The 26,265-nt window shown below is 42.2% G+C and overlaps 1 protein-coding gene and 1 long non-coding RNA gene across 2 annotated transcripts in view; one reads left to right on the top strand and one right to left on the bottom strand.

Annotated features, from left to right (window-relative positions):
* The window catches only part of LOC117759757 (calcium-activated potassium channel subunit beta-2-like), a 22,690-nt gene extending 15,446 nt beyond the window's left edge, over positions 1 to 7,244 (top strand). The window contains exons 3-5 of the mRNA XM_034582102.1: positions 5,517 to 5,687; positions 5,824 to 6,019; positions 6,896 to 7,244. Coding sequence (XP_034437993.1) covers positions 5,517 to 5,687; positions 5,824 to 6,019; positions 6,896 to 7,180 — 652 coding nt within the window. The 3' untranslated portion in view covers positions 7,181 to 7,244. The remainder of the gene's footprint in view (positions 1 to 5,516; positions 5,688 to 5,823; positions 6,020 to 6,895) is intronic.
* Positions 3,694 to 25,415, bottom strand: LOC117759758. The gene is made up of 3 exons (XR_004613551.1): positions 25,402 to 25,415; positions 11,447 to 11,451; positions 3,694 to 3,867 (listed from the first exon to the last, which is right to left on the bottom strand). It is a non-coding gene; the product is annotated as an uncharacterized LOC117759758 (long non-coding RNA).
* Between the last annotated feature and the right edge of the window lie 850 nt (positions 25,416 to 26,265).

A 26,265-nucleotide genomic window follows, 5' to 3' on the forward strand; every position in this document is an offset into this window, starting at 1 on the left:
GGACAATGACTGTGGACTATGTTGGCATCCGATCTTGATGGTGGATCCTGATCGTGGTGCCATGGACTATGATTACAACAGGACTGCTTGATATATAATATTTCTCCTCAGATACTCGACCATTACTGACAATAATCCATCAATTCATTGACCTTCCATTATGCTACAAAGTGTTTATTCTAATCAATGCTTCAAATACCCTTATCTTTCTGATGTTCTCCATTACACTTGACATCTATTGCATTTCTGTCCGTCCTGGGAGAGGGATCCCTCACATGTGGCTCTATCTGAGGTTTCTATGTTCTTTTTTTTTGTTGTAGTTTTTCCTTACTCTTGTTGAGGGTTAAGGTCAGAGGATGTCACACCTTGTTAAAGCCCTATGAGACTAATTGTGACTTGTGAATATGGGCTATACAAATAATATCTGATTGATTGATTGATTGAAGTGTAAGTGGCAGTGAGAGTGTAAGTATGTGTACTGTGAATAATGAAAGTGTCAGTAGGGGACCAGTGACTGAAGTGTCAGTTGGAGTATTTGAATTTTCATTTGAAAGGTCAGATGATGTGAAGAGTCTGAAAGCAGGTAAACCGTCAGTTGAAGGGTTGATGAGACGACCATTAAATTATCAGACAAGTGCAGAGATATAAGCAGTTAGAGATGAAGCTGAAGCACCAGAGAAAGAAAAGTGTGTAGGCCTTCTGTAAACAATAAAAGTGGCAGTACATTAAATTGAGTTTCGGAGAGATTAAGTATAGTAAGAGCGTAATAACAGTCAAGATCTAATTAAAATGCAGACAACTTCGATTTATCATTATACATGATTTTATGAATAAAAGATGAGGGTAATTCCTGTGAGGCATAACAAAATAACAGCTGTTTAAATGGTTTTTTAGATGTGACAAAGGGTGAGTTTACCTACCTGATCTCATTATGGTCGTACGTTCAGTCTTCAACTTCAAATCAGGAAATAGTGACACTTTATCTAATGATGTATGTAGCAGGTATTTAGGGAAGAGATACTTATTGTAGATAGGTTAAAGGTGACAATGTCACAGAGTGCAGAAGTAAGAAGTCAGAAATATAGTTCTCTGTCACTCACCTGCTGGAAAATGAACTATTCCAGTAGACCCCCATCAACAAAATAACAGTATTTACAACATTGATTAGAAGAAACAGTTTGTAACATAATGGAGAAGGGTGTCAATGTTTAAAGTATTACATTACATTACATTTCATTTAGCTGACGCTTTTATCCAAAGCGACTTACAATAAGTGCATTCAACCATGAGGGTACAAACCCAGAACAACAAGAATAGAGAAAGTACAATTTCTTCAAAAGAGCAAAACTACAAAGTGCTATAAGTAAGTGCCATTTTAAGTGCTACTAAATTGTTAGTTTTAAAAATGTTATTCAAGGTATAGTCGGAAGAGGTGTGTTTTTAGTTTGCGGCGGAAGATGTGTAAACTTTCTGCTGTCCGGATGTCAATGGGGAGCTCATTCCACCATTTAGGAGCCAGGACAGCAAACAGTTGTGATTTTGATGAGTGTTTAGCTCGCAGTGAGGGAGCAACAAGCCGATTGGCCGAAGCAGAGCGGAGTGAACGGGCTGGGGTGTAATGTTTGACCATGTCCTGGATGTAGACTGGACCCGATCCGTTCACAGCACGGTACGCAAGTACTAATGTTTTGAAACGGATGCGGGCAGCCACCGGTAACCAGTGAAGGGAGCGGAGGAGCGGAGTAGTGTGAATGAATTTAGGTAGGTTAAAAACCAGTCGAGCTGCTGCATTCTGAATGAGCTGCAGAGCTCGGATGGCACTAGCAGGTAGACCTGCCAGGAGGGAGTTACAATAGTCTAGGCGTGAGATGACCAGGGCCTGGACCAGAACCTGCACTGCCTTCTGAGTGAGAAGGTGGTGTATTCTCCTGATGTTGTACAGCATGAATCGACAGGAACGTGTTGTTACAGTAATGTTGGCAGTAAGGGAGAGTTGGCTGTCGAGTGTCACACCCAGGTTCCTAGCAGTCTGAGTGGGGGTTAACACGGAGTTGTCAAAGTTAATAGTCAGGTCGTGGGTGGGAGAGTCTTTCCCTGGAAGGAAAAGTAGTTCAGTCTTGTCAAGGTTAATTTTCAGGTGTTGTGTGGACATCCACTGAGAGATGTCAGTCAGACAGGCAGAGATTCGTGCTGCTACCTGTGTTTCAGATTGGGGAAAAGAGAGAATTAGTTGGGTGTCATCAGCATAGCTATGGTAGGAAAAGCCATGTGAGTGAATGACAGAGCCGAGAGAGTTGGTGTACAGAGAGAAGAGGAGGGGACCCAGGACGGAACCTTGAGGGACCCCAGTAGTGAGAGGACAAGGTTCTGACACAGATCCTCTCCAAGTTACCCGATAAGTGCGGTCGTTGAGGTAGGATGAGAGCAGGGAGAGAGCAGAGCCTGAGACACCCAGGTCCTGAAGGGAGGAAATAAGGATCTGGTGGTTCACTGTGTCAAATGCAGCAGAGAGGTCTAGAAGGATAAGGACAGAGGAGAGAGAGGCTGCTCTAGCAGTGTGAAGTTGCTCAGAGACAGCAAGGAGGGCAGTCTCAGTTGAGTGGCCTGCCTTGAAACCAGACTGGTGAGGGTCAAGGAGGTTATTGTGGTTAAGATAGGAGGAGAGTTGATTAAAGATAGCGCGCTCGAGAGTTTTGGAAACAAAGGGAAGAAGAGAGACAGGTCTGTAGTTATTTACATCAGACGGGTCGAGGGTGGGTTTTTTCAGGAGAGGATTTACTCTTGCCTCCTTCAGAGAGTTAGGGAAACAGCCAGTTGACAGGGAAGTGTTGATAAGATGGGTGAGAAAAGGAAGAAGGTCAGGAGCGATAGACTGGAGAATGTGAGATGGGATGGGGTCAAGGGGGCAGGTGGTCGGGCGGGCGGAGGTTACCAAGGTAAGAACTTGATTGGGAGACAGGGGGGTGAAAGAAGAAAGCGAACGGGATGAAGATGAAGTTGATGGAAGTGTAGTTATAGAAGGAGGATTAGAAAATGAGGAGCGTATGTCATCTATCTTTTTTGTAAAGTAGTTGACAAAGTGGCTTGGTAGAAGGGAGGAAGGAGGAGGGGGACTGGGGGGGTCAAGGAGGTTGGAAAAGATGGAGAAGAGTTTTTTGGGGTTAGAAAATTAGGATTGAATTCTAGTTAGGTAAAAACAGCTTTTGGCTGTGGAAATAGAGGCAGAGAAAGAGGAGAGAAGAGACTGATAAGTGAGCAGGTCGTCTGGGTGTTTAGATTTCCGCCATTTCCTTTCTGATGCTCGCATAGTGGCTCTGTCGGCACGCACCGAGTCAGACAACCACGGAGCTGGGGAGGACTTGCGGACCTGTCGTGACGTAAGAGGACAGAGAGAGTCAAGAGAGGAGGACAAAGTAGAAAGGAGAATGTCTGTGGCAGAGTTAGGATGCATGAGTGAGAAGGAGTCAGTGGAAGGGAGGGCTGATAAAACAGAAGAGGCTAGAGAGGCGGGAGAGAGGGAACGGATGTTGCGACGGACAGGTACAGAGTCTGTTGATGTGGTAGGGTTGTCAGTTTGAGCTAGTGGGAGAGAGTAAGAGATAAAGAAGTGGTCGGAGACATGAAGTGGGGTTACAGTGAGGTTAGATGTTGAACAGTTTCTGGTGAAAATATAGTCAAGGTGGTTACCGGCTTTGTGAGTAGGAGGGGAAGGACTGAGTGAGAGAGCAAAAGAAGAAAGTAAAAGTAACAGGTCAGATGACTTCTCTGTCTGGATGTTAAAGTCACCCAGAAGGATAAGCGGAGGCCCATTTTCTGGGAAGTTTGACAGGAGGACATCTAATTCCTCCAAGAAATCTTCCAAAGAACCTGGTGGACGGTAGAGAACAACAATAGTTAATTGTACCGGATGAGTAACTGTCACAGCATGAAATTCAAAAGATGTTGGGGTAAAAAGCGGAAGTGGGTAGAGAGAAAAACTCCATTTGCGGGAGATGAGTAAACCTGTACCACCACCCCTACCAGTGGGTCTGGGTGTGTGGGTGAAAGAGAAGGCAGAGGAGAGAGCAGCTGGGGTGGATGTGTTGTCTGGTGTGATCCAAGTCTCAGTGAGAGCAAGGAAGTCAAGCGATTGCTGTGTAGCAAAGCCAGAGATGAAGTCTGTCTTGCGGGTAGCTGACTGGCAGTTCCATAGGCCCCCTGTGACAAGATGTTGGGTATGTGTGGAACGGGTGGGATAGATAAGAGAGGAAAGGTTACAGTATTGGTGTGAACGAGTGCAAGGCCTATAGTATCTATGAGTAGTAATGCGCACGGAAAGTATACACATATTCAAATCAAAAGAAACAGCTCCAACGAAAGACTCCTTTGTCTTTATCCTCCGAGTCTTCATACGATGAGTCTTCACAGACGCTGAAGCTGAAAACAATTCATGCTTTTTAAACCAGAGGTGATGATGGTTGGCTACAGCTGTGCTGACCACACCCCCTGCTCATGAGTCAATCAGGCACCAGGTGGTAATGGCCCACTAATAGCTACTCAGCAGAGTTCAACACAAGAGAAACTTGTCACTTTAATCAGTGATCAAGTGAGTTTCACAAAATCTCCTAATTTGCCAAAAACTGATTATGGACAAAGACTATTTACCTCAAAAGGTAGAAAGTAAAATAGAACTTAGTCCTTAACAGAATTGGAATAAAAATCAAGCACTTTAACCTTAGCTGGTTCCCTTTTAACTCTCACTCACTTGAGTGAAACTATAAACAAAATCAATCAACAAAATCCTAGCTCATACAATTCAAGGTAAGACCAAACAGTACAAACTATCAATCTAGTTAACCTAAGACAGCAGATACAATAGTAATCTAGCAGAGAAGCTTATTAAAGAATATACTTTGCCTTAATCCAAGTAGTCCAGTAGTATGAAACCCCAGAAGTCCAATGCACAAAGAAAATGTTTGACAGAAATGAAGGTAGGAGTTATTGTCAGTAATGGTAGAATATTTGAGTAGGCATATTGTATATCAAGCAGTCTTGTTGTAATCATAGTCAGTGATCAGCTGCCACAACGACCCATCATCATGATCCACCACCACTATCAGGATCCACCATCATGATCCATGATCAGCAGCAAACATGATCACGATGCATGATCCAACATCGTGATCTCTGATCCGCGATCTACCATCATGATAAATGTTTTTCTTTGCAACTTAATTAATATTACACATATCTATTGTTGTTGAGGGTTAAGGGCAGAGGATGTCACACCTGTTAAGACCTTTGAGACAAATTGTGATTTGTGAATATGGACTATAAAAAGAAAATTTGTTTGATTTATTGATTGATTGATTGAAAAGTCAGGTCATGTCACTTGTACCGTGTGGGGTGGAACAGTAACCTTTTCAAAAGTCGCACAATGTATGCCCAGCTTTACTGCGCACTTCAGAATTTACAGAGAGCTTAGCCTGTTGATGGTAAAATTAGAGTGTGATTGGTTCTTTGATTCAAATGTTCAGATCCATCTACCAGAAGTTCCGTGAGTATGAGGTGCTGGACAAGAAGAAGACAGTGACAGCTCTGAGAGCAGGAGAGGACAGAGCCATACTGCTGGGCCTCAGCATGGTCTTCTTCTCTGTCATGACGTACTTTGTCCTGGGAATCACCATACTGCGCTCTTACTCTGAGAGGTAAAGACACTTTCAGGCCACAGAGCAACAAATGCATGCTCAGCTTTGTGTTAACGCAGTTGTTGTTGGATCTGATTTATGTAATCAGAGATATACGATCCCTGCAACAAGTGGAAATCATTGGTCTTTCCCACAGTGTGTGGACTAATGAGGTCAGCTGCACCATCGTGAACTCCACCATCATGTGGGATGTAAACTGTTCATACAGCTGTGGGGCAGAGTGCTGGAAGAACTCCCGTTACCCCTGTCTCCAGGTCTACGTCAGCCTCAACTCCTCAGGAAAGGTGATGCGACTGCTGCACAACGAGGAGACTGAGGACAACAACCCTGAGGTACTCAGCATCTGATGATGATGCTGCTGCTAGAAACCCTGAAGCATTTAGTAGTACATTTAAATTGTGTGTTTTTTTCATTGAGTCATTCTTACCTGTTCTTGGGTTGTGTTTGCAACTTAAGCAATATTATATATATCTATTGTTTATTAATGAGTTTTTTCAGAAAGTTGCTCATTAAATCCCCCCCCCCCCACACACACACACACACACTCACACACACACATAAACTTCTAATGGCTTCGGATTGCAAACCTACAGACCATGTTCATTCAATAAGCCAGTGGATTGAACAGTGTTCGAGTGTTAAGCACACACATTGGCATTGTAGTGGTTTATTAATAAAGCAAAGTCATTTGGGGGGCGGCTAGGGCTCAATAGGTAGAGTGGGTCGTCTACAACCAGGCGGTTCAGTCTCCCACATATCGCATGCTGACGTTTTTGGTGGGCAAGACATCGGACCCAAATTTGCCCCTGACGGCTGTGCCGACAGCTTGTGATGGATGTGTGATAGAGAAAGTGTTGCATGCAGATGCAGTGTATGTGTGTTAATGTGTGAATGGCAAAACTGTAAGGTGCTTTGAGGGGTCATCAAGACTAGGAAAGCTCTATAAAGACCATTTGTTTTGAGTCTTTATTTATTCTAAACTGTCTATCTGCAAATCAGAGTTTGTTATTCTATATGCATGCATGGCAAATGAGTAGAACAGGAGTCATACTGTATGTATTTTGATATATATAAGCATGTAAGTTTATATCGCCCTCTGCCACAAGACCAGACTGCTGTATCATAATATTCTTTATCTAGAGAAAAGTAAATATATATATAACATAACTTTGAGTTTCACTCTTTTCTTTCTTCCCCCTTTCCCTCAGTGCTTCTACATCCCAAAGTGTCGTAAAGACTATGCAGCCACACACGCCATAGTTCAGAACATTTCTGGGCGTCTCAGGCCTCAGCACTCAGTTCAGTGTTTCGTGGACCCTACGGAGAGGATGGACTGTGCCATTTTGACTCAGATTTACGGTCGGGTCGCCGTCTTCCACTCCCTGTTCTGGCCAACCTGCACACTGATCGGAGGAACCATTATCGTTGCCATGGTGAAGTTCACTCAGTACCTATCCAGCATGTGTGAGCGACTGAGCCGCATCAAGACGTGACGGAGAGAAAGGCGGCCGGTTCAGATGGAAGTTCCTGTAATACGGACAAACGAACAATTGGAAGCAGTGGAGTGGATCTGGCCAGTGGAAGCCAGATGTGGTCTGAAGGTGACACCTGGAATGCTGAGATTTACACAGGGACAATCTAAAAGTTTTCAGAAAGAGGAGCAAGTGTTTTTGAGACAGTTGAAAGCCACATTTAAAGTTAAATTGATACTGGTTGAACACTTGTGGCATCTGCTGGTGGTTGAAGTGTAGTAACAATCTTTGAAATTATGATTTGCAGCGTAAAATCTATGCAAATGTGAAATAACATGTTGACGTATCTGTTCTGCATTTGCTGTTAAACATTTTGGGAAGTATGTTCTTTCTCTCCCATTTACTGTCCAATAAATATGAAGCTACAGCTAGCAACTAGTTAGCTTAGCTTAGCACTCCAAACAAAATGAAACAGCTAGCCTGACTTACAGTGAGAAATACTGTAAGTCAGAAATACTGAGAAACAAAAGCGATATTCATAATGACAAGTGGTTTCCATCTTTTTAATGTAGTTTGTACAGTGTAGTTATGGGTCCCTTTATGATATTTGTACAAGGTGTTTTGAAAAATGGTGTAAAAATTGTCTGAAACCAGTGATAAAGTATTTTTAAGATGTCTGCTGTCCTAAAAAAAAAGGGTTACTAAGATCAAGTTGAACTAGCAAACAGAGTTTTGTGTAATGCTCAGCAAAATAGTATTGTGTAAGTGTACTTCTGAAAATGTCCAACTTGTAATGACAGAGCTTCTTAAACTGTATCTTGACACCAAAAGTGCATTTAAGCCATCTGGGGCCACATGAACCAAGCCTTGATTCAATGCTTCATTTGCTATTGACCTTTGCGAAACATCCCATCAGAATAAAAGTTGCAGTGCAGGCAGAGTACAAGCTTATCAAATAGGCTATGATCACATAGCTGAGCCAGCTTTCATTTCCAGCTCAGAAGATTGAATGATGAAAGAATGTGTGCTGTCAGTTCATCATTAACATAGTAGCTAGAAAAATCATTGGGGCAACCTGGTAGCTTAATGATTTGGACGCACACCACAAATCCCCTGGGTAGTGGTCTATGGTTCAATTCCTATTTCCCTGCCCCTCCTGTCCATGTGCACTAATATCAAATAAGAGCACAGAACAGAACAGAACATGGGGGGGGGGGCAGCCACTGGCTTTCAAGGCTGTTTTCTTGCATGGTAGTCATGAGTGCATGAGTTGACACTGAATTGGTCAATACACATTAAACAGCACTATGAAAACATTTACCTTTCCATTTTTTTTTTTTTTTTATCTCTCTTGCATGACGTTGGATGATTAAATCTTCAAGTCCCTACCAAAATGTACTGGAGGAGTCCCTGGAGTGTTTGAACTAAACTAAATCACCCTATAAAATGATGTTAGGCTCATAATAACCTTGCAGGGTTACATGGACGATCAGAGTCTATCTAGCAAAAGCTGATTGTAAAATGTAGCCTATTGATAATATTGGGCACTAATCAGCTCTTACAAATACGCATCATGACTTTGAATACTCTGAAGATGCCATAAAATGCTAAAGTGATCACTGTTTATTTCAGTGATTGATTGTATAATTGTGTATTTAACCAGCAACACAAGCAGAAAATAGCAATTGAAGCCTTTAGTAATGAGTTGATTAACATCCCAACAAGGTAAACTGGCTACTATAGCATCTTATCCAGGTCCACTTCTTTAGTGAAGGTTTCCAATTGATTTCACTCTGAGCCCATGCCAGCAGTCATGTTTTCGCTGCTAGTTTTAACTTATTATTTGAGCTTATTTTCCTCACTCATAGTAATCAAACTGCGAGTATCAACACCCTGCACATATCAGCATCACTCTGTCCATGCAGGGCAAATTAATCTGTATGTATGATAGCGTGGATCAGAGGTGCCCTGATTGATTACATAAGAAGTTTCCATCAGGTGATTATTGAGCCTGATGCAAGAGGTCATCAGCTATTTATAGGTCTGATATTCAGTAGTGATCTTACCCTCCTCTTGCCAGTCTCTCACACTTTTCATACATTTTAAAAAGGCTGAATAATTGTGTTTTGAATAATCAAAAATGTATTAACTTTATTTGAATTCCAGGATTTTGAGGAATGGAGACAGAGCTAAGGTCAAACAAATGAAAAGTTTGGGTTATTCGAGTCCTTGGATCAGTGTCTGATCAGCTCTTCCCTGTCCACAGCGGAGTCCTCCACCTTTGTGGACAGCTGTGACTTTGAACAGGAGAACATCTGTGGGATGATCCAGGAACCTGGGAACACAAAGTGGGAACAACGCAGTTCTGTGAGTGGAGGGCCTCAGCACGACTTCACCACCATGGGGCAATGCAAAGGTGATTGTCAAACATTAAAAATGGATGCAAGTAACAAAGTACATTTACTCAAGTAGCGAGGTTTAAATTTTCACCTTTTTACTCCACTACATTTATTGGATCAGAGTGAGGTGTATAGCTGTTTAGATTACACTTAGTATGCATCTTTGTGTGGTTATAAATGTTACTGCTCCTCTTATCTGACTTCAGAGGTGCCGTTCCCTATCTGACCCTCAGGGTTTGTGTATCTGAAAAACACAAGTAGCTGAATTGCTTTACAACAGTAAACTAAACAGAGTATCAAGCTTAATGATCATAGTTTAATGCTTCAAGATAAACATGATCATACTTCATTAAGGACTTTGTGCAGTATCTACCTGCTGGATAAACAGCTCATGGTTGAATCTGCATGTCTTAAGTCACCATTACCACTAACTACCACTTCTGACCTACACACAGTTTAAATTGAGCATCATATATATGCATCATATGCATTGCCTTCCATATTCAACAGACCTTAATCCCCATAGTAATTTAATTATGTTCCACAATTTCTGGATTTAGTTTACTCTTGAAAAGAACATAGTTCAGTTTGCTGTCCACTGCCCTGCTTCTGTAATGGGAACACTCATCCTCTTGTCAGCAGTATAACAATTATTTCCCTGTGCGCTGACATAACTGGAAGCAGAGCATTGATTTCACCCCTGTCTATGTGTATGTGTATTATATTACATGTCATTTGGCAGACGCTTTCTATCCAAAGAGACTTACATTAAGTGCATTCATCATCTATGAAGGGTCATTTAGGGGTTCAGTATCTTGCCCAAGGACACTTCGGCATGAGGATTGAACCGCCAACCTTATATCTTGCTGAAGTGCCCAAGGACACTTCAACAACACATGTTCTGTTTTCTTTTCCCATTTAACTCAGGACAGTTTCTCTAGAATATTAACTTTTGGAGCTGATTGATCAACCAAAATCTAAATCTAAATTATACTGATCAGAAAATAATTCCTCATCACATCTTACATCTTAAGATAATTGACATGAACAAGTCACAAAGAAGTCAGAAAATGACATCATATTATTTATTTTAGGTATCTCTACATTCTTTAGGACTATAGACATGACCTGAAGTCTAAATAATAATTTATGATTATATTGTAGGTATGATGTCATCATGGCATCACTATTAGGTCAGAAAATTATGTCATATAGTTTTTCGTTTCATAGTTTATACTTTATAGTTTTGTACTTTTACAACCAATAACATTAGAAACACATTCTAAATCCACATTTAGAAATTCAACATATTTACAATATACTAATGGAACATTTGTCATCGTATGTTTATATGACAAGATGATTAAGAAATGGCATTATTAAAATATAAAGTTTTAATTGTCTGATTGGGATATAAGGTGTTTGTGCAGGGTATGCATCGACCCTTCAATGTTTTTCTTTTTTATGGCATTAATAAAAAACTGTTTCTGAATATTGTAAGAGAGAAATAAATCTAACTCTGGTAAGGGTCCCAGCAGACCTAGTTGAACTCTGCAGTGTGTAAAGAAACTGCATGAGAAACGTTTTAGACTGTCTATTTAGATCGAAGACAGGATCTTCTCTAATACCTAGAATACACAGGGAATACATCAAACTACCAAATGTAGAAGTGAAAACATAACATCCTTGGTAGAAGTAAGATAAGCCTGGGGGGTGTCTGGATTCCTGAAAGACAATTTACCTTCACAGGCAATAATGCAGAGCTAACATTAGTAGTTTAATTAAATGTGAGAAACTGTGGATGCTTAGTATGACCTGCTTCTCGGCTGCTCTGACAGGGAAAGGCTACTTCATGCACTTCAGCACAGCCTCTGCTGAACCTGGGCACCATTCCTATCTGGAGAGTCGCTGGCTTTACCCCAAACCTGGAGCTCAGTGTCTGCAGTTCTTCCTCCATAACACGGGGGCGGCTGATGATGTTCTCAACATCTTGGTGCGAGAGTACGACAAGAACACACTCAGCGGTAAACTGAGCCTCTTCAAGAGCATTTCAGGTAATGTGATTTGTTTAAAGTTGAGTGGTTGGGTTCACTTTCCCGTCTTTGTTTGCGGGCACATGTCCAGGTGCTACGTGTGTATAATTAGGTTCATTGAAAATACAGATTATTAATTGCAACGTTCTGGGTTAATTTCGTTATTATATATATTCCTTCATATGTGGTGGGGCCAGATGACAAGGTTATCGGTCCTATAAAGTATTATTCGTTTATTGTAAGAGGGTCAGTGGGCGGCGCCCGTACACAGCGTGACAGATCCACCCGTGCTCCTTTAGAATAGCGTATGTAATTTTCCCCTTACATTCTAAGCAAGGTGAATTATTAGGGCCCGAGCACCGACGGTGGGAGGCGCTATTGAAATTGAAAGGATTATTATTATTATTCAGGCAAAAGAAGGGGCTTTTTGAGGGCTTCAACAAAGATATTCTAAAGTTTGCAGTAAATTAGAAAGTGGTGAAAATGTACGTATTCTGGAGTGACTTGAAATGGGCGTGGCAAAATGGCTCACCAGCGCCCCCTGGAACGCAGACCCTAGGTTTCCCTTTGACCGATCTTCACAAAAATCGTAGCCCAGGTGTATCGTGACCAGTCATACAAAAAAGTCTCAAGGGGCATTACGAAAAACGCAACAGGAAGCCCACCATTTTGCATTTAGTGGCCATTTTGGCCATATTCCACATTTTTACTTTGACGAACTTGTCCCAGGGCTTTCATCTGATCAACTTCAAATTGAGATGAGTGTCATCACAACAAGATGGAGATAAAAACTAACTCAAAGATCGATTTTTCATCACACGGTGTGACTGTGGCGTGGCATCAAAGTTTGATTACACACCATCAAAACACGAGGTTCTGTATCCCGGACATACAAGGTCCAATCGACTCCAAACTAGACAAGTAAGACAAAAGTCCCGGCCTGATGACATCTACACAGAAATCTTGACTTAAAATCACAGCGCCCCCTGGTGGAAACAAGAAATGTCTTGTTTTTGGAACGTCTTACACTTGGAGGCATTCCTCCTCACCCACTGCTCGCAGCCATGTCAAACTGTATCAAATGGGTCTCAAGACATTGATAATGTAGGCATAACATTATTGTGACTTTTCGTCAAACGCCATAATAGTGGCGTGGCGTCAAAGTTCATCAACTCACCGTGACACACGAAATTACTATAACTTCGGTGTTGGAGGTTCAACCTCCCTCAAACTACATTTGTGTAACAACAGCCCCCCCCTGCAGACATTCAGATGGTTTTAAGGAATGGGCGTGGCAAAATAACTGACTAGCGCCCCCTCGGTGCTTGCGAGGTTGCATTTAGGCCATGAATTGTCCTTTTTCCATTTTGCCGTGGAATATGGGCTGCCAGATATGGAGTGGTGTATGCTGGAAGCCTGTCCACATCCTCCGCTGCAACAAGGTCGGAGTCTGGATAGAGGTTAGGGACGGCTGGAGCTGCTGCAGCTGTAGCCGTCCCTAACCAGCTGCGGTAGCAGCTGAGTGTCCGACTGGTCATCAGGCTACTGATATTTCTGTGAAGAGCTCGTATTGTTCAGGTTTTAACTTCTTGGCTTGTGCGATGCTGCGCTAAATCAACTTGCAACACAATCAGAATCAGATTTAGTGTCACTTCTATAATATTCACTCAGCATACACAGGAATGATGAAGAAGAAAATGCCTTTCTCCACAGATCAGTCATACATAGTAAAAACTGACATTTTGAAAAGAGCAATAGAACACAGGACTCAGAAGTCATTTGTATTTGGAGTTGACAAAGTGCTTTGTTAAATATATGCTTAATACAAACCATAAAATAAAATCGCAGATCTCAACTTTGGTGCTGACACAGATCAGACAGTGACATTCATCACTTCTCCAAATGAAAAATATGTGAATTTTATTCACAATTTATCTTAAGTCATTTGTTTTTCAACTGCAGAACAAATCCCTGACAATGCACAAAGTATTATACAATGGACATGAAGGGTAACGTATTGCATAAGGAACTAAGTGAAGCAGTTTATTAGGTACACCAAGCTAAAACTAATACAATCCAACACCAACAGCCCTAAAACATGTCCTACCTTCATGAAATGTACAATATTTATATAATATATGGCATTTTGTATGGGACTGCATTAGTTCCACTCAGTGTACCTAGGCATTGGTTATTAAATTAGGCATTGCTGTATTTCAAATAAACACATTTTCAAGGTACAACTGGAATTGAAGATCTCTCACCTAAGATGGAGCACAAAAATAAGGGAGCATCAAAATTCTATGATTATATTTATATACATTTCCAAAGTTGGAGGGCCTTAAAATATGTTGGGAAAGTGACTTTCATCATGTGATCCCAAAAGATAACTGTAAAAAAACTTTGTAGTGGAAAATTGCACTGACCAGTGTCTAAGGTATTGGAAATCCCCCTGACCAGGTGTCTCACTGCTGTGATACTGTCTACCTGACAGGATGGAACCCTTACTTGGCGGTGTCTCACTGCTATGACCTTGATAAACAGGGTGCATGCCCTTATTTGTCGATGTTTTTCTTCCAACTGCTACAGCGGACGGACAGACACAGATGATGATCTCATGTCTTTCATGTCTTTTTTCATATTATGTTTTATGAAACGCCTCTTTGTATAAGTTCTGGCTTTTGTGAACTTGCGGCCAGTTCCATTTTGAGCACCTGTGCTTGTTGTGTAACCTCTGCAGAGCTTACTATTATAAATACTCAAAGGCAACTCCAGTCTGAGAATTTCATTATTTCAAATCTCAAGATGAATTTCCATCACAAACTTGGCGTCACAAACAGGATCCCTTGAAAGATCGTCTGGACCCGAGAAGTCTTCGGTGGCTGACCACCCAGGAGAGAAAATCTTCTGCCTTTACCTCCAACGGTTAAGAGAAGAGAGGGCCGAAATAACTTGGGTTCCAGACCTTCTACACAGGGATCCAAAGACCTCTCTTTGGTCATCTTATATCTGGTGAGATGTTGAAATTCTGATTTTCATGACTGTTTAGATGATTTCTCAAATACAAAATCAAACATAAGAAATAATACATTTAAAGGGTTTTCTTTGGAACGGGTGTATTAGTCATTCTCTCTGGATTATTGTGGATTAATGATGTTAATCTGACTCGTCCTTGTGGCAATCATCCTAGCATTTTTCCTGTTTTGCCGGAGAAAGAAACAAGGATTCGTGGAGATGTCCACGTCTTAAATTGAGTGTTCAAGGGAAATTGTAGATGTGCACGATTTCATACACTTAATTGATAAGGATGGGTAACAATGGAAGTCAGGGACTTCAGAACCCAGAAAGTCCAAATGGTGGGCTTTATGGTTGCAAGAGTGAGGACGGGAAAGTGTGACATTTTCTTCCAATATGATCCAGAGACTTTGCTTTTCCTCATAACGGGTCATTCATTGTCGAAAAAAAATAAACTTTTGAGAGAGAAACTCCTCGAGAAAGAGGAAGAATTAAAAAGCAACAAAAAAATAAAAAATAAAAAATAAAATAAAATCAAGGTCGCAATGTGGAAAGACAGAAGATAATAAGAAAGTGTCTTGAAATGTGGGAAAAAGAGGCAGAGTGTAGGGACAGAAAACAAACATTTAAACAGATGGCTAAGGTTGATAAGAAGGAAACTGAGAAAGTAGAAAAGAAATCATATAGATCTCTGTATTCTCCATTACAGGGTGTGGCAGTCCTTGCCTCGACACCTGCCTTCCTCCTCACCTACGACAAAACCCTCCTCCATATGATGTGCAGAGACCAGACTCCACCAATCAATGATCAGGCCCATCTCAGACTCCACCCACCACTCTCCCAGTCTATGGAGACGGGGCAGCGGGAGGACTGAATGATGACGCCACCTCTTCGTCATCTTTAGGCCCCACTAACTTTGCAAAGATTTGTCCGCACTGTGGGGGAGACCTCCGTCTGACTTCACCAGACTGGGATGATGCGGTTAATGCAGCATACGTCAACGCTCTCAACACACTCCTCAACGCCCTGAGGACCGCCTTCCCCAAATAAAATTGACATGTCCAAAATAAGGGGGTGCAAACAACAACCAGGCGAAACCGTAGGAGATTTCCTCACACGTCTGACCGTCCTGTTTAATCAACACAGGACGGTAATCATCCCCATACCTGACACCCTTGGCAACAAGCCAGGGGCTTATGAAACACATCTGAAACAGGCCTTCCTGAATGGTCTGCTCCCCCCACTACGGGCAGACGTAGGCCACACCTGCATCGGGCTTGAGGATGCTCGCTTGACAGTGGTCAGATGTAATGCTGAACATGCTGAACGTCAACACAAAGAAACCAAAGACAAAACTCAGCAGAAAAAGAATCAACAACTCCAGAAAGCACAGCTAACCATGATGCAGGCTGTGTCAGCACTGTCAAGGCCACGCAGACAAGATAACGCTGAGAGCGGAGCCAACTTCACTGTACCAGGAAGAGAGGGGCGCGGACGTGGCCGTGGGCGAGGCTTCTCTGTACACTGGGCAAGGGACTGCCCCCAGCAGCGAGAGGACGGGGAGACAAGAACTTTCACTGCCGACTGAAATGCAGAAAGTGAGGAGGGGGCAGACGGGGGGGAGACGACCAATCTACCCGCCGAGGATCAGAGAAAGGGAAGTGAAACACACACACACACAGAAGCTAAAGCAATGAAGAAATCGCTTGCAATTCTAACCACACATACACACAAAAGCTCCAGCAATGAAGAAATTGCTTGCTAAACTAATCGCACACACACACACACACCAGAGCAAACACAACTTTGTGGTTCTTATGTTAAGTACAATAGTGATGCTTTTAAGAAAATGCCTCAACTCGAACTGTGTGTTAACGGTCACAAACTTAATTTCATGGTCGACTCTGGTGCAGGTTATTCTGTGGTTAGGATGTCAGATTTGCCCACATCTCCTGAGATGAGTGGTCGCTTTATATTCTCTCAAGGTGCCAGTGGTGCCAATGTCAAAGAAAATTTCACAAAACCTCTCAAATGCACCGCTCAGTTTGACAAACATCCCATAAGGTTTGAATATGATTTTCTGTTGTCTCCCTGTTGCCCAATTAATCTATTAGAAAGAGATTTGATGATGTGTTAGGCCTCAATTTAGTATCCTCCCCTGATGGAGTGACAGTTATGCACAATTCTTCTTCACAATGTCACAGACCACACATGAGCAGCTGCTTGTATATCAGTGGCAACTTCCTATAAATGCCTCCACTGATCTGCTCTCTAGGTCAGGGTCTCTCGACACCCCTTTTTTCTGATTTTATGCACACTGATTCATTGCACTGCACTTCACATGTGACAGACACAGCAGATCACGTTTATGAATCTCTGTTTTTGCCTTTTCCTGATGATTCTCTGAAAGTGTCCAATATTTTTTGGTCTGGTTCCAGAAGTGCAGCTTCCGTCTCACTCACTGACCAACAGATGGCACTGTTTCGCGTCTCGAATTCCAGCCCTCACATCTCGCTCTCCAAGTCCCATGATGACCAGTGGCAAGACTTAGGCCCATTTGTCAGATCATGCCAGGCTGCCGTTGATTGGCAACCCACAACCACGCCTGATGTAATGTATTCACCCAGTCTGAGTGCATTTGATCAAAAAATGTCTCCAACCTTCTGTTCTCCAGCCACACGCTCATTTGTTGTGACTGAAAATCACCTTCATTCTTATGCAATGTTGTCCAGCCCCTCTGATGTTTTCTCCTTTACTTTCAGATCTGCCTGAAACACTGTGGGCAAAGGACAAATATAATGTGGGCAAAATCACTCCAAAATCTGATTATAGGCCATGTAATGAACAATATCCACTCAGACAGAAAGCAGTGGAGGGGATACGTCCTGTTTTTGAATCCTTTTTGCAGGCTGGTGTAATTGTCCCCTGCCCTGATTCATCGGTCCGCACTCCACTGTTCCCAGTTAAGAAGATCAGAGACAAAGGTCAACCTACTGAGTGGCGGTTTGTGCAGGATCTGAAGGCTGTGAATGATGCTGTAATTGCTCGATAGCATATTGTTCCCGACCCATACACACTGTTTTCCCAAATTCCGTCTAATGCAGCGTGGTTTTCGGTTGTAGACTTATCCAATGCTTTTTTTTGTGTTCCTGTCCACAGGGACAGCCAGTACTGGTTAGCTTTTAATTTTGAAAACAAGGCCTACATTTTCACATGCCTGTGTCAAGGCTACTGTGAATCTCCATCATTATACAATCAGGCTCTCAGGAACAGTCTTGAATCCCTCATCCTCATTCCGGGTTCAGCTCTCTTGCAGTATGTTGATGATCTACTAATTGCCAGTCCCACACAGGAGCAATGTGAAACAAATACGATCGCTTTGCTGAGACATCTGGCTCGTGAGGGCCATAAAGGCAGCCTCAGCAAACTAGTTTGTTCAACAAACTGTCACGTTTCTGGGTCATGTCGTCACCAAAGATGGCAAATCCCTGTCTGATAAGAGAGTAGAAGCTATTGTTAACATGCCTAAACCCTTGACGAAGAAACAACTCATGTCATTCATCGTAGAACGTTCATTCCTGACTTTGCTCTTCTTGAAGCCCCTTTAGGTGCTCTGTACCATGGCAAATCACTCACTCCTCACGAACGTGTCGTTTGGACTCACGAGGCAGACGAGGCATTTGTCACTCTGAAGAAGACGCTGCAGCAATCTCCCACTCTTGCTCTCCCTAACCCTGACAAACCTTTTGTTCAGGCTGTGGATGAGAGAGACCGCTGCATGACTTCCGTCTTCCTTCAGTCTCATGGTGACAAATATCGCCCTGTCGCCTACTTCTCCGCCGAACTTGATCCGGTGGCAGCCGGCCTTCCACGTTGTTTGCGTGCAGTGGCCGCCTGTGAAAAAAGCCGTCCTTGCCTCACGAGACATAGTAGGTTACTCTGACTTGACACTCCTTGTTCCTCATACTGTGTCTCTCATTCTTACAGAACAGAAGACCTCAAATCTCTCTGCTGCTCGCTGGTTGTGGTATCACACTGTTCTTCTTGACATGCCCAACATCACAGTGAAACGCTGTTCAACTTTGAACCCAGGCTGGGTTGGCTGAACTTCAAGTCCAGTGTTCCCCACGACCTGACCTCTCTGACGAACCTCTTTCTAACTCTGACTTGATTCTGTATGTCGATGGGTCCGCCTCACGTGACCCTGTCTCTGATACTAACTGTGTTGGTTTGTTCAGATAAAGAAGTTCTCCTCTAGAGTTCTCTTTCTCATCACCTCTCAGCCAAGGCAGCAGAGTTCATCGCACTCACGGAAGCATGCAAATTGGCTACTGGTAAAACACTCACAGTCTACACTGACTCCAGATATGCGTTCGGTGTAACTCATGATTTTGGCGCCCTTTGGCAACACAGAAACTTCCTCACATCTTCTGGTAAAAAGATAGCACACCACGGTTTCATCACAGATCTTCCGTCTGCCATTTTGCATTGTTAAGAGACATTATTCCACGATGGGGAATTCCTAGCAGAATTTCCAGTGACAACGGCAGACACTTCGTAAACGAAGCTGTCAAACAACTCGGTTCTCATCTAACTATGGATGTGCGAACACACTGTGCATATCATCCAGCCAGTGGTGGAACTGTGGAACGAGAGAACGGCACACTCAAAACTAAACTTGCAAAGTGCTGTGAAGGCACAGGTCTTGCATCGACAAAAGTCCTGCCTCTGGTGCTGATGTACATGAGGATGAGAAAACGAACCCCACATTGGTGTGGATCCTCCGTCTTCTCCACTTCCATCCACAGACTTTTGTGATCATGATATGTTGTCCTATTGCTCTAACCTGACTTCTTCTCTTTCAGACATCAGGAAACAGGTGGCAAGGGCCCTACCAGGTACTGCTCACAAACCACACAGCAGTGAAAGATGGACAGGCCACGGCCATGGCATCCATTTCGACATCCAGGGTTGTGTGGCCTGAGAGGCTCGCTATACGTGTTACTCATGATCTCCTCTATTATTGTTTTGCACATTATTCTGTCTAGATGCACTCCTGTAAAAGTCTCTGATGATCTAACGAACTGTCTTTTCTTACGGTGTCCTCTCAGAACCATCCAGCACATGCAAATTTGACTAGACACAAGAGAAGTGATTCAGGTCCCCTTGATCCGTAACTTATTCCCCATCCCTCCCTACCTGGACACTGACAGCACAGATGGTTCTGATGACGATACTCAATTTTAGGTTTCTTATGTTATTTTCTCCCCCCAGCTTGCTTATGTGTTTCTTAGTGATTTCACTAGACAAAAACAGCTACTGCAATTATCCTTTCAACTTCATATTTTATGATGCTTTAATTTGAATCTCTGTGAATTTTTAAGCTTGATGTGAGTTACTTTATCAAGTTTGTACATACTGAATAAATTTTACTTCCAAGCAAGAATTAAAAAAGTTTTTACTGGATATTTTCAACCTTAGATATACTGTATGTTGACATTTAACGTTTTATTACATTTTAATATGAGTTACTTATGCCAATCAATACAGTATGTTAAATTTTGATAATGGTTAATGAGATTATGATGTTTCTTGATTATTTTTCGTTAGTGATCATATTTTTATTGATGATCAAAGGGGGAAGTGTAGTGGAAAATTGCACTGACCAGTGTCTAAGGTATTGGAAATCCCCCTGACCAGGTGTCTCACTGCTGTGATACTGTCTACCTGACAGGATGGAACCCTTACTTGGCGGTGTCTCACTGCTATGACCTTGATAAACAGGGTGCATGCCCTTATTTGGTGATGTTTTTCTTCCAACTGCTACAGCGGACGGACAGACACAGATGATGATCTCATGTCTTTCATGTCTTTTTTCATATTATGTTTAATGAAACGCCTCTTTGTATAAGTTCTGGCTTTTGTGAACTTGCGGCCAGTTCCATTTTGAGCACCCGTGCTTGTTGTGTAACCTCTGCAGAGCTTATTATTATAAATACTCAAAGGCAACTCCAGTCTGAGAATTTCATTATTTCAAATCTCAAGATGAATTTCCATCACAACTTCTTTGTGTCATGGTATTGTCATAGATTAAACAGAGTATTTTGGACTGATTACCGCCATCTACTGAGTTGGTGCACCGTTCCTAGAGGTACTGCAATACAAGGTCGATCCAAATGGATTCAAGATTCAAGATTCAAGAGTTTATTGTCAAATGCACAACAATTACATTAAGCAGTCGCTGGCAATGAAATGCTTGGGTCACAGGCTCTCTTATAGCAATGCTCCGCATATTACAAGCAATAAAATATTGAATAAAATAATATAAAATAGAATATACAAAATTGAAAATAGAAAATAAAATATATATATCTAAATATATATATACACCTAAAGAAAAAAAACAATAGTGCAATTATGTGCAATAGTGCAAATATGCTAAGGTGCTGGTTTAGTGGAGTTATTGCAGATTGGAGGAGTTTAAAAGTCTTATGGTCTGGGGGATGAAACTGTCTCTGAGCCTGGTGGTGCGGGCCCGGATGCTGCGGTACCGTCAGCCAGACGGCAGCAGGCAAAACAGTTTATGGTTTCCTTTGATCTATTAGTCACATCATATTCCTTTAACCCCCTTTGTTTGAATTTCTTAAACCTCCTTTGCTTCAATTCCTTTAACCCCCTTTGCTTCAATTCCTTTAAACTCCTTTGCTTCAATTCCCTTTCTATTCTTTAAAGGTGCTCTTTATCTCAGAAAAATAAGAAGTGAAGAATCAGTCTGCACTAACCAGCGAATTGGTAGAACAAAGAAGATAAGAGATTTTTCATGAGAATTTGGAAAACACATCTTGAACAGCGAAAATAACAATTCGTAACACACATTGAAACAAACAACAGTCGCAATGGAGATCACTCGGAGAGTGAAACAAATGGATATAAAGGTAGAGACTGTCCGCCCGTACTTCGAGTCCTTTTTTACGAAGATCACTGCAGAGCAGTGGGAGCTGTTGAAGTCATGCAAACCGGATGAAGCTACAACATTTATGTTGGCAGATCTTCTGCTGAAGTTAATGACGACCGTTTCAGATGCCATTGCAAAGCGATGTCCCGATGCACCCTTGTCTGAGGAAGAAGTTCGGTCCATTCTGGGCGACACTCTCAACGACAGTCTTTCACCAGGCACAACAAAGTCTAAGAGTTTGGATAAGCTCACAGACTTGGTTGTAGAGGAGGTGACGAAGACTGTCAACTCCACCTTGTCTGCAAGCTCCACCTGTGTGAGCTCTGAGAAGCCTATACCAACCCGCCTCATTAACCCCGCTAAAGTCCAGAAGATGATCTGTTATGCCTGCGAGACGTTAAAGGCAGATGCAAAAATCAAACTCTTGCTCAAGTGTCAATCGCGCAGGCAAAGTCGGGCCATTTCCTCAGAGGAACAGGACGCTTCAGATGATCCCATTCGGATGTGTAGGACCTCTTCAAGCTCCCACTCTTCAGGAGTCAGCTCCAAGTCAGGTAGTTCCTCAGAGGGAGGTTCAACAACAAGCAGTATGGACAGTGGGAAGATGCTTGTCCAGGAAACAATCAACAATAGCTTGACTGACATCACAGACTTCTTTAATGAGTTCAATGACAGCCTCTTTCTCAATTCATCGTTTTCTCCAGAGATTGATATGGCTTTGGATGAAATTATTGAGTCAATCAATAAGGAAAGCAAAAATGAAAATGAATCTCCACAGCCAAACCTCTCAATCAGTAAAGGAATGAGGACGATCAATAGTCTTTTCATAAAGACTTTTGCCACAGCAGGGACGCTTCAAATACTGACAGGGGTCGCGAAAAAATTCAAGGAGGAGACCAAAGTCAATAGGAGGCTGACGATACAGTCATTGATGGCTAGTATTGATGCTGTGCTTCTGGAGAAGGAGAAGCCGGGAGGTGGAAATGAAAGTTCTGCATTCCAAACACTGAAAAAGCCTCCATCTGAAAAGGTTCTTGTATTCACAAAACAACTTTCAGATCTCATCTATGCGCACATCGCACCTGGAAGGAATTCAGACATTAGTTCAGGTCCAGTGAAAAAGGTGGCTGTTCCTAAGGCACACAGGGGCATATATGCAGACATTCAGACCAGGGTGTTTTGTTTTCTGTCCTTGATAAGCTGGTGGCTGAACAACCAAGTTAACTGCCACACAAAAAGGGTGTCAGAGGCTTTTATGGCCATCGACTCACTGGAAACAAACAAGCAGTCATCATCATCAGAGGTCAGCAGCATTGAGGAGAAAACATCGAAGCAGTCAACATCATCAGAGGTCAGCAGCGGAGGGAATGAAAGACCGAAGAAGTCAACACCAGCAGTGTTCAACGGAATTGAGGACAAAGGATTGAAGCAGACTTCATCATCAGAGGTCAGCAGCAGTGAGAATAAAAGATCGAAGCAGTCAACACCAGCAGTGTTCAACGGAATTGAGGAGAAAGGAACGAAGCAGACGTCATCATCAGAGGTCAGCAGCGGAGGGAAGAAAAGATCTAAGCAGTCAACATCATCAGAGTTCAACAGCATTGAGGAGAAAACATCGAAGCAGTCAACATCATCAGAGGTCAGCAGCAGTGGGAAGAAAAGATCGAAGCAGTCAACACCAGCAGTGGTCAGCAGCATTGAGGAGAAAAGATCGAAGCAGACAACATCATCAGAGGTCAGCAAAGAAAAGGAGAACTCAGCATCATCAGACAGCAACTCCAGGGAGAAGATTGCAAAGATGCTTTCAGCAGACAGATATAAAATGTATGTCAGTGTTCTCTTGGACCAGCTCATCACACGAAGCTATAATAAGGCAAAGGTGACCCGGACTGATGTCGACATAACAGACACAAGTCATCATCTGCTGGAGAGAATATGGGCCGAGGTCAAAGACATTGACTCAACTTTCAACCCCAACACAATCCTTGACGAGGTCATTTTCAAGGAGTTGTGTAAGAAGTGGCCTTGTCCAGAGATGCTATTGGTTTCCTTTCTTTTAAATGATCCAGAACTAGAGATATCAATTAGCTCCTCTTTGAAAAGACGCCTGTGCAAAAAGCCTGGCATCTTCTCCTCTTTCAGAGCAGGCTTCTCTTCCTTCTTCCGGAGATAAAAGGTGGATGATGTTATTCCGATAACTTCACTTTCAAATTTAAATATGTTTTCTCCCGGTGCTCCTGTTATCCCCACATTTATAAGAATGAATAAAATGTATGAAATGGAATTATTTGCTCTCAGTATTTATTCCACTCAGACTTAAGTCTTGTTGTGGCTTTTCTCCAGGTGCTCCGGTTCCCTCCCATATTTAAAACAATTATTAAAAGATTCAAAATCGAATAATTTGTTCTCAGGATTTATTCCACTGAGACTAAAGTTTTGCTGTTTTACAAGCTGAAAATTCACTGTTTCACAGGTGCAAGTTTAGTTTCTTCCTTTAATTCATCAGCCATCAGCACCTTCACCTGAACTTAGCTCCAACAAGCTGTATTAGGCAGAGTAGAGTGACCTCATTATGGCTGGTGATCAAATAGCGATAGTAAGCATCTAACTGTCAGATATTTTCAGAATAAGACACAGTTGCTGCTGACTATCACCGTAAATCGATACAGTGTTACTTGATTGTGTTTGTCTTAATTTTGAAGGAAATTTGAGATCTCAACTAATTCAATTTTGGAGTTAAATTTCTCCAGGAAGATGGAAATATTACAACTGCAACATATTTTTTATATCTCACTTATGTAAAAAGCAACAAGAGTTTATATGATTTAATATATAGGATAAGATGTAGAATATCCCTTGTACATCTGAAGGTCTTCTGCACAAATTACCACAAAAAAAACATTAGATGTTAGCAGGTGTTGGGGCCACCAGCGGATGTTAGGAACATAACTTCAGTTGTGCACCTTAGCGTCATCAAGTGTTTTGACCTTCTGATCAATGATACAGGCCGAACTTGAGGGTACGCTGAGGATAAAGATAAATCTGACTGGCTGCTGGGTATTATGGCAGTACTATGAAAGCCATGTGGCTGCTCAGTAGATCAGACATCATTACCTCTTTAGCCTTTTTAAACTAAACTCTGTACCATTTTAGAACATAGGACAAGATGGAGAATGTTCCTTGTACGTTCGACCGCAGCAATTAATGCCTATTGCCATTTGATGTTAGCGGATGTTAGTGACCACCAGCGGATGTTAGGGACATATCTTCAGTTGTGTACCTTAGCGTCATCAGGTGTTTAGGCCTTTTACAGTTTTTCTCGATTGCTTAAGCACGATTTTCAAAACAGGGCCCGGTGTTTCAAAACACTACACACAATTAGCACAACCACACACCCAATTAGCAAAACACCTCAGATCCTTTGCAAAATGAAACACTCTTGTAAAAACTATACACTAATTTATCAAAACCATATTTTGTTACCATATGAAACACACAGGTTTCATATGACTTAATTCAGTTTGAACCAGTTACACACTGCTGTTGCTAACCTAAAACACTTTTAGCAATTCTACTTCTCAGTGATTAGAGTACTGTAAGTGAAGTACACAGAGAAAGTGCAAATATACAATAAATTCACCAAACACTACACAAGACCAATGCTGCAGACTGATGAAATTATAATTTATTTCTCTCCATATTCCCAAATCAGTCAAAATGTCAACATGGAGAATCACAACAAAACATGTCCCAGTTTTCACGCTACTACAGTAGTGTGCATAACACTGTAAGCTCAGCAAATATCAGACAAACAGAAAATTCTGTATCCAGTACAGTTACAATGACATATTTCACCGTATATCTGCTAAGATTTGGCTGAACTCTTAGTCCAGCCTCCCTCAGCGTCAATCCGTGGTTCACGACATGGTCAACTAGTGTTGCGCGAATTTCATTTGATAAATTTGGTCCTCTTCTTCTTTGAGCACGTTCTCCTCCTGCTTCAGGTCTTCCTCTTCCTCTTCCTCTTCCTCTACCTCTACCTCTACCTCCACCTCGGCCTCTGGCACGTCCTCCGCCTCTTCCTCTTCCTCCTTCTCCTCCTCCGTGGATTCCCCCTCTCACCCTCACTCTTCTTCTTCTTCTGACTCCTTCCATTTTGGTTGAAGACAGGTGAACTCACCTGCTGCATTTTTATAGTGCTTAAACCTGATTGGTGTGTCTACAATTTAGCAATCATGTGTTTGCGCACCTGATGGCTGTGTTGAACCAATTGGCTCATAGGGGGGGTCATTTGACAGTCAGTGCTTTGGAATTGCAAGGAAGTGACATCTTGATATACTTCTGTGTTTAATGTAGACAAGTGTGTTTAGTGTTTTGAAAATACTGTGTGTATTGTTTTGCAAAAAGTGTGAAGCTGACATTGTGCTTATAGTGGTGCAAATCTGGGCCGATGTTTTGCTCCTTGAGTGTAAGGTTTTGATAATTGTGTAATACTTTTGATTTTAGTGTTTGTGCAATCGAAAAAAACTGTAATCACAAGACATCCTCTTTTAAGGCAGGCCCACCACAGGTTGATCAGACCTGGGTGCATGTCCCTAGCATATTGGGGCCCAGTTGGGATCTTTCCTCCTGATCCAGAGCCATTGGCTGCAGCGTTCTGCAGTGTGTGATGTTTCTTTTATGGTCCGGCGCAGGGCTTGTCGA

The sequence above is a fragment of the Hippoglossus hippoglossus genome, chromosome 4, assembly GCF_009819705.1.
Source record: "Hippoglossus hippoglossus isolate fHipHip1 chromosome 4, fHipHip1.pri, whole genome shotgun sequence".
Taxonomy (NCBI): domain Eukaryota; kingdom Metazoa; phylum Chordata; class Actinopteri; order Pleuronectiformes; family Pleuronectidae; genus Hippoglossus; species Hippoglossus hippoglossus.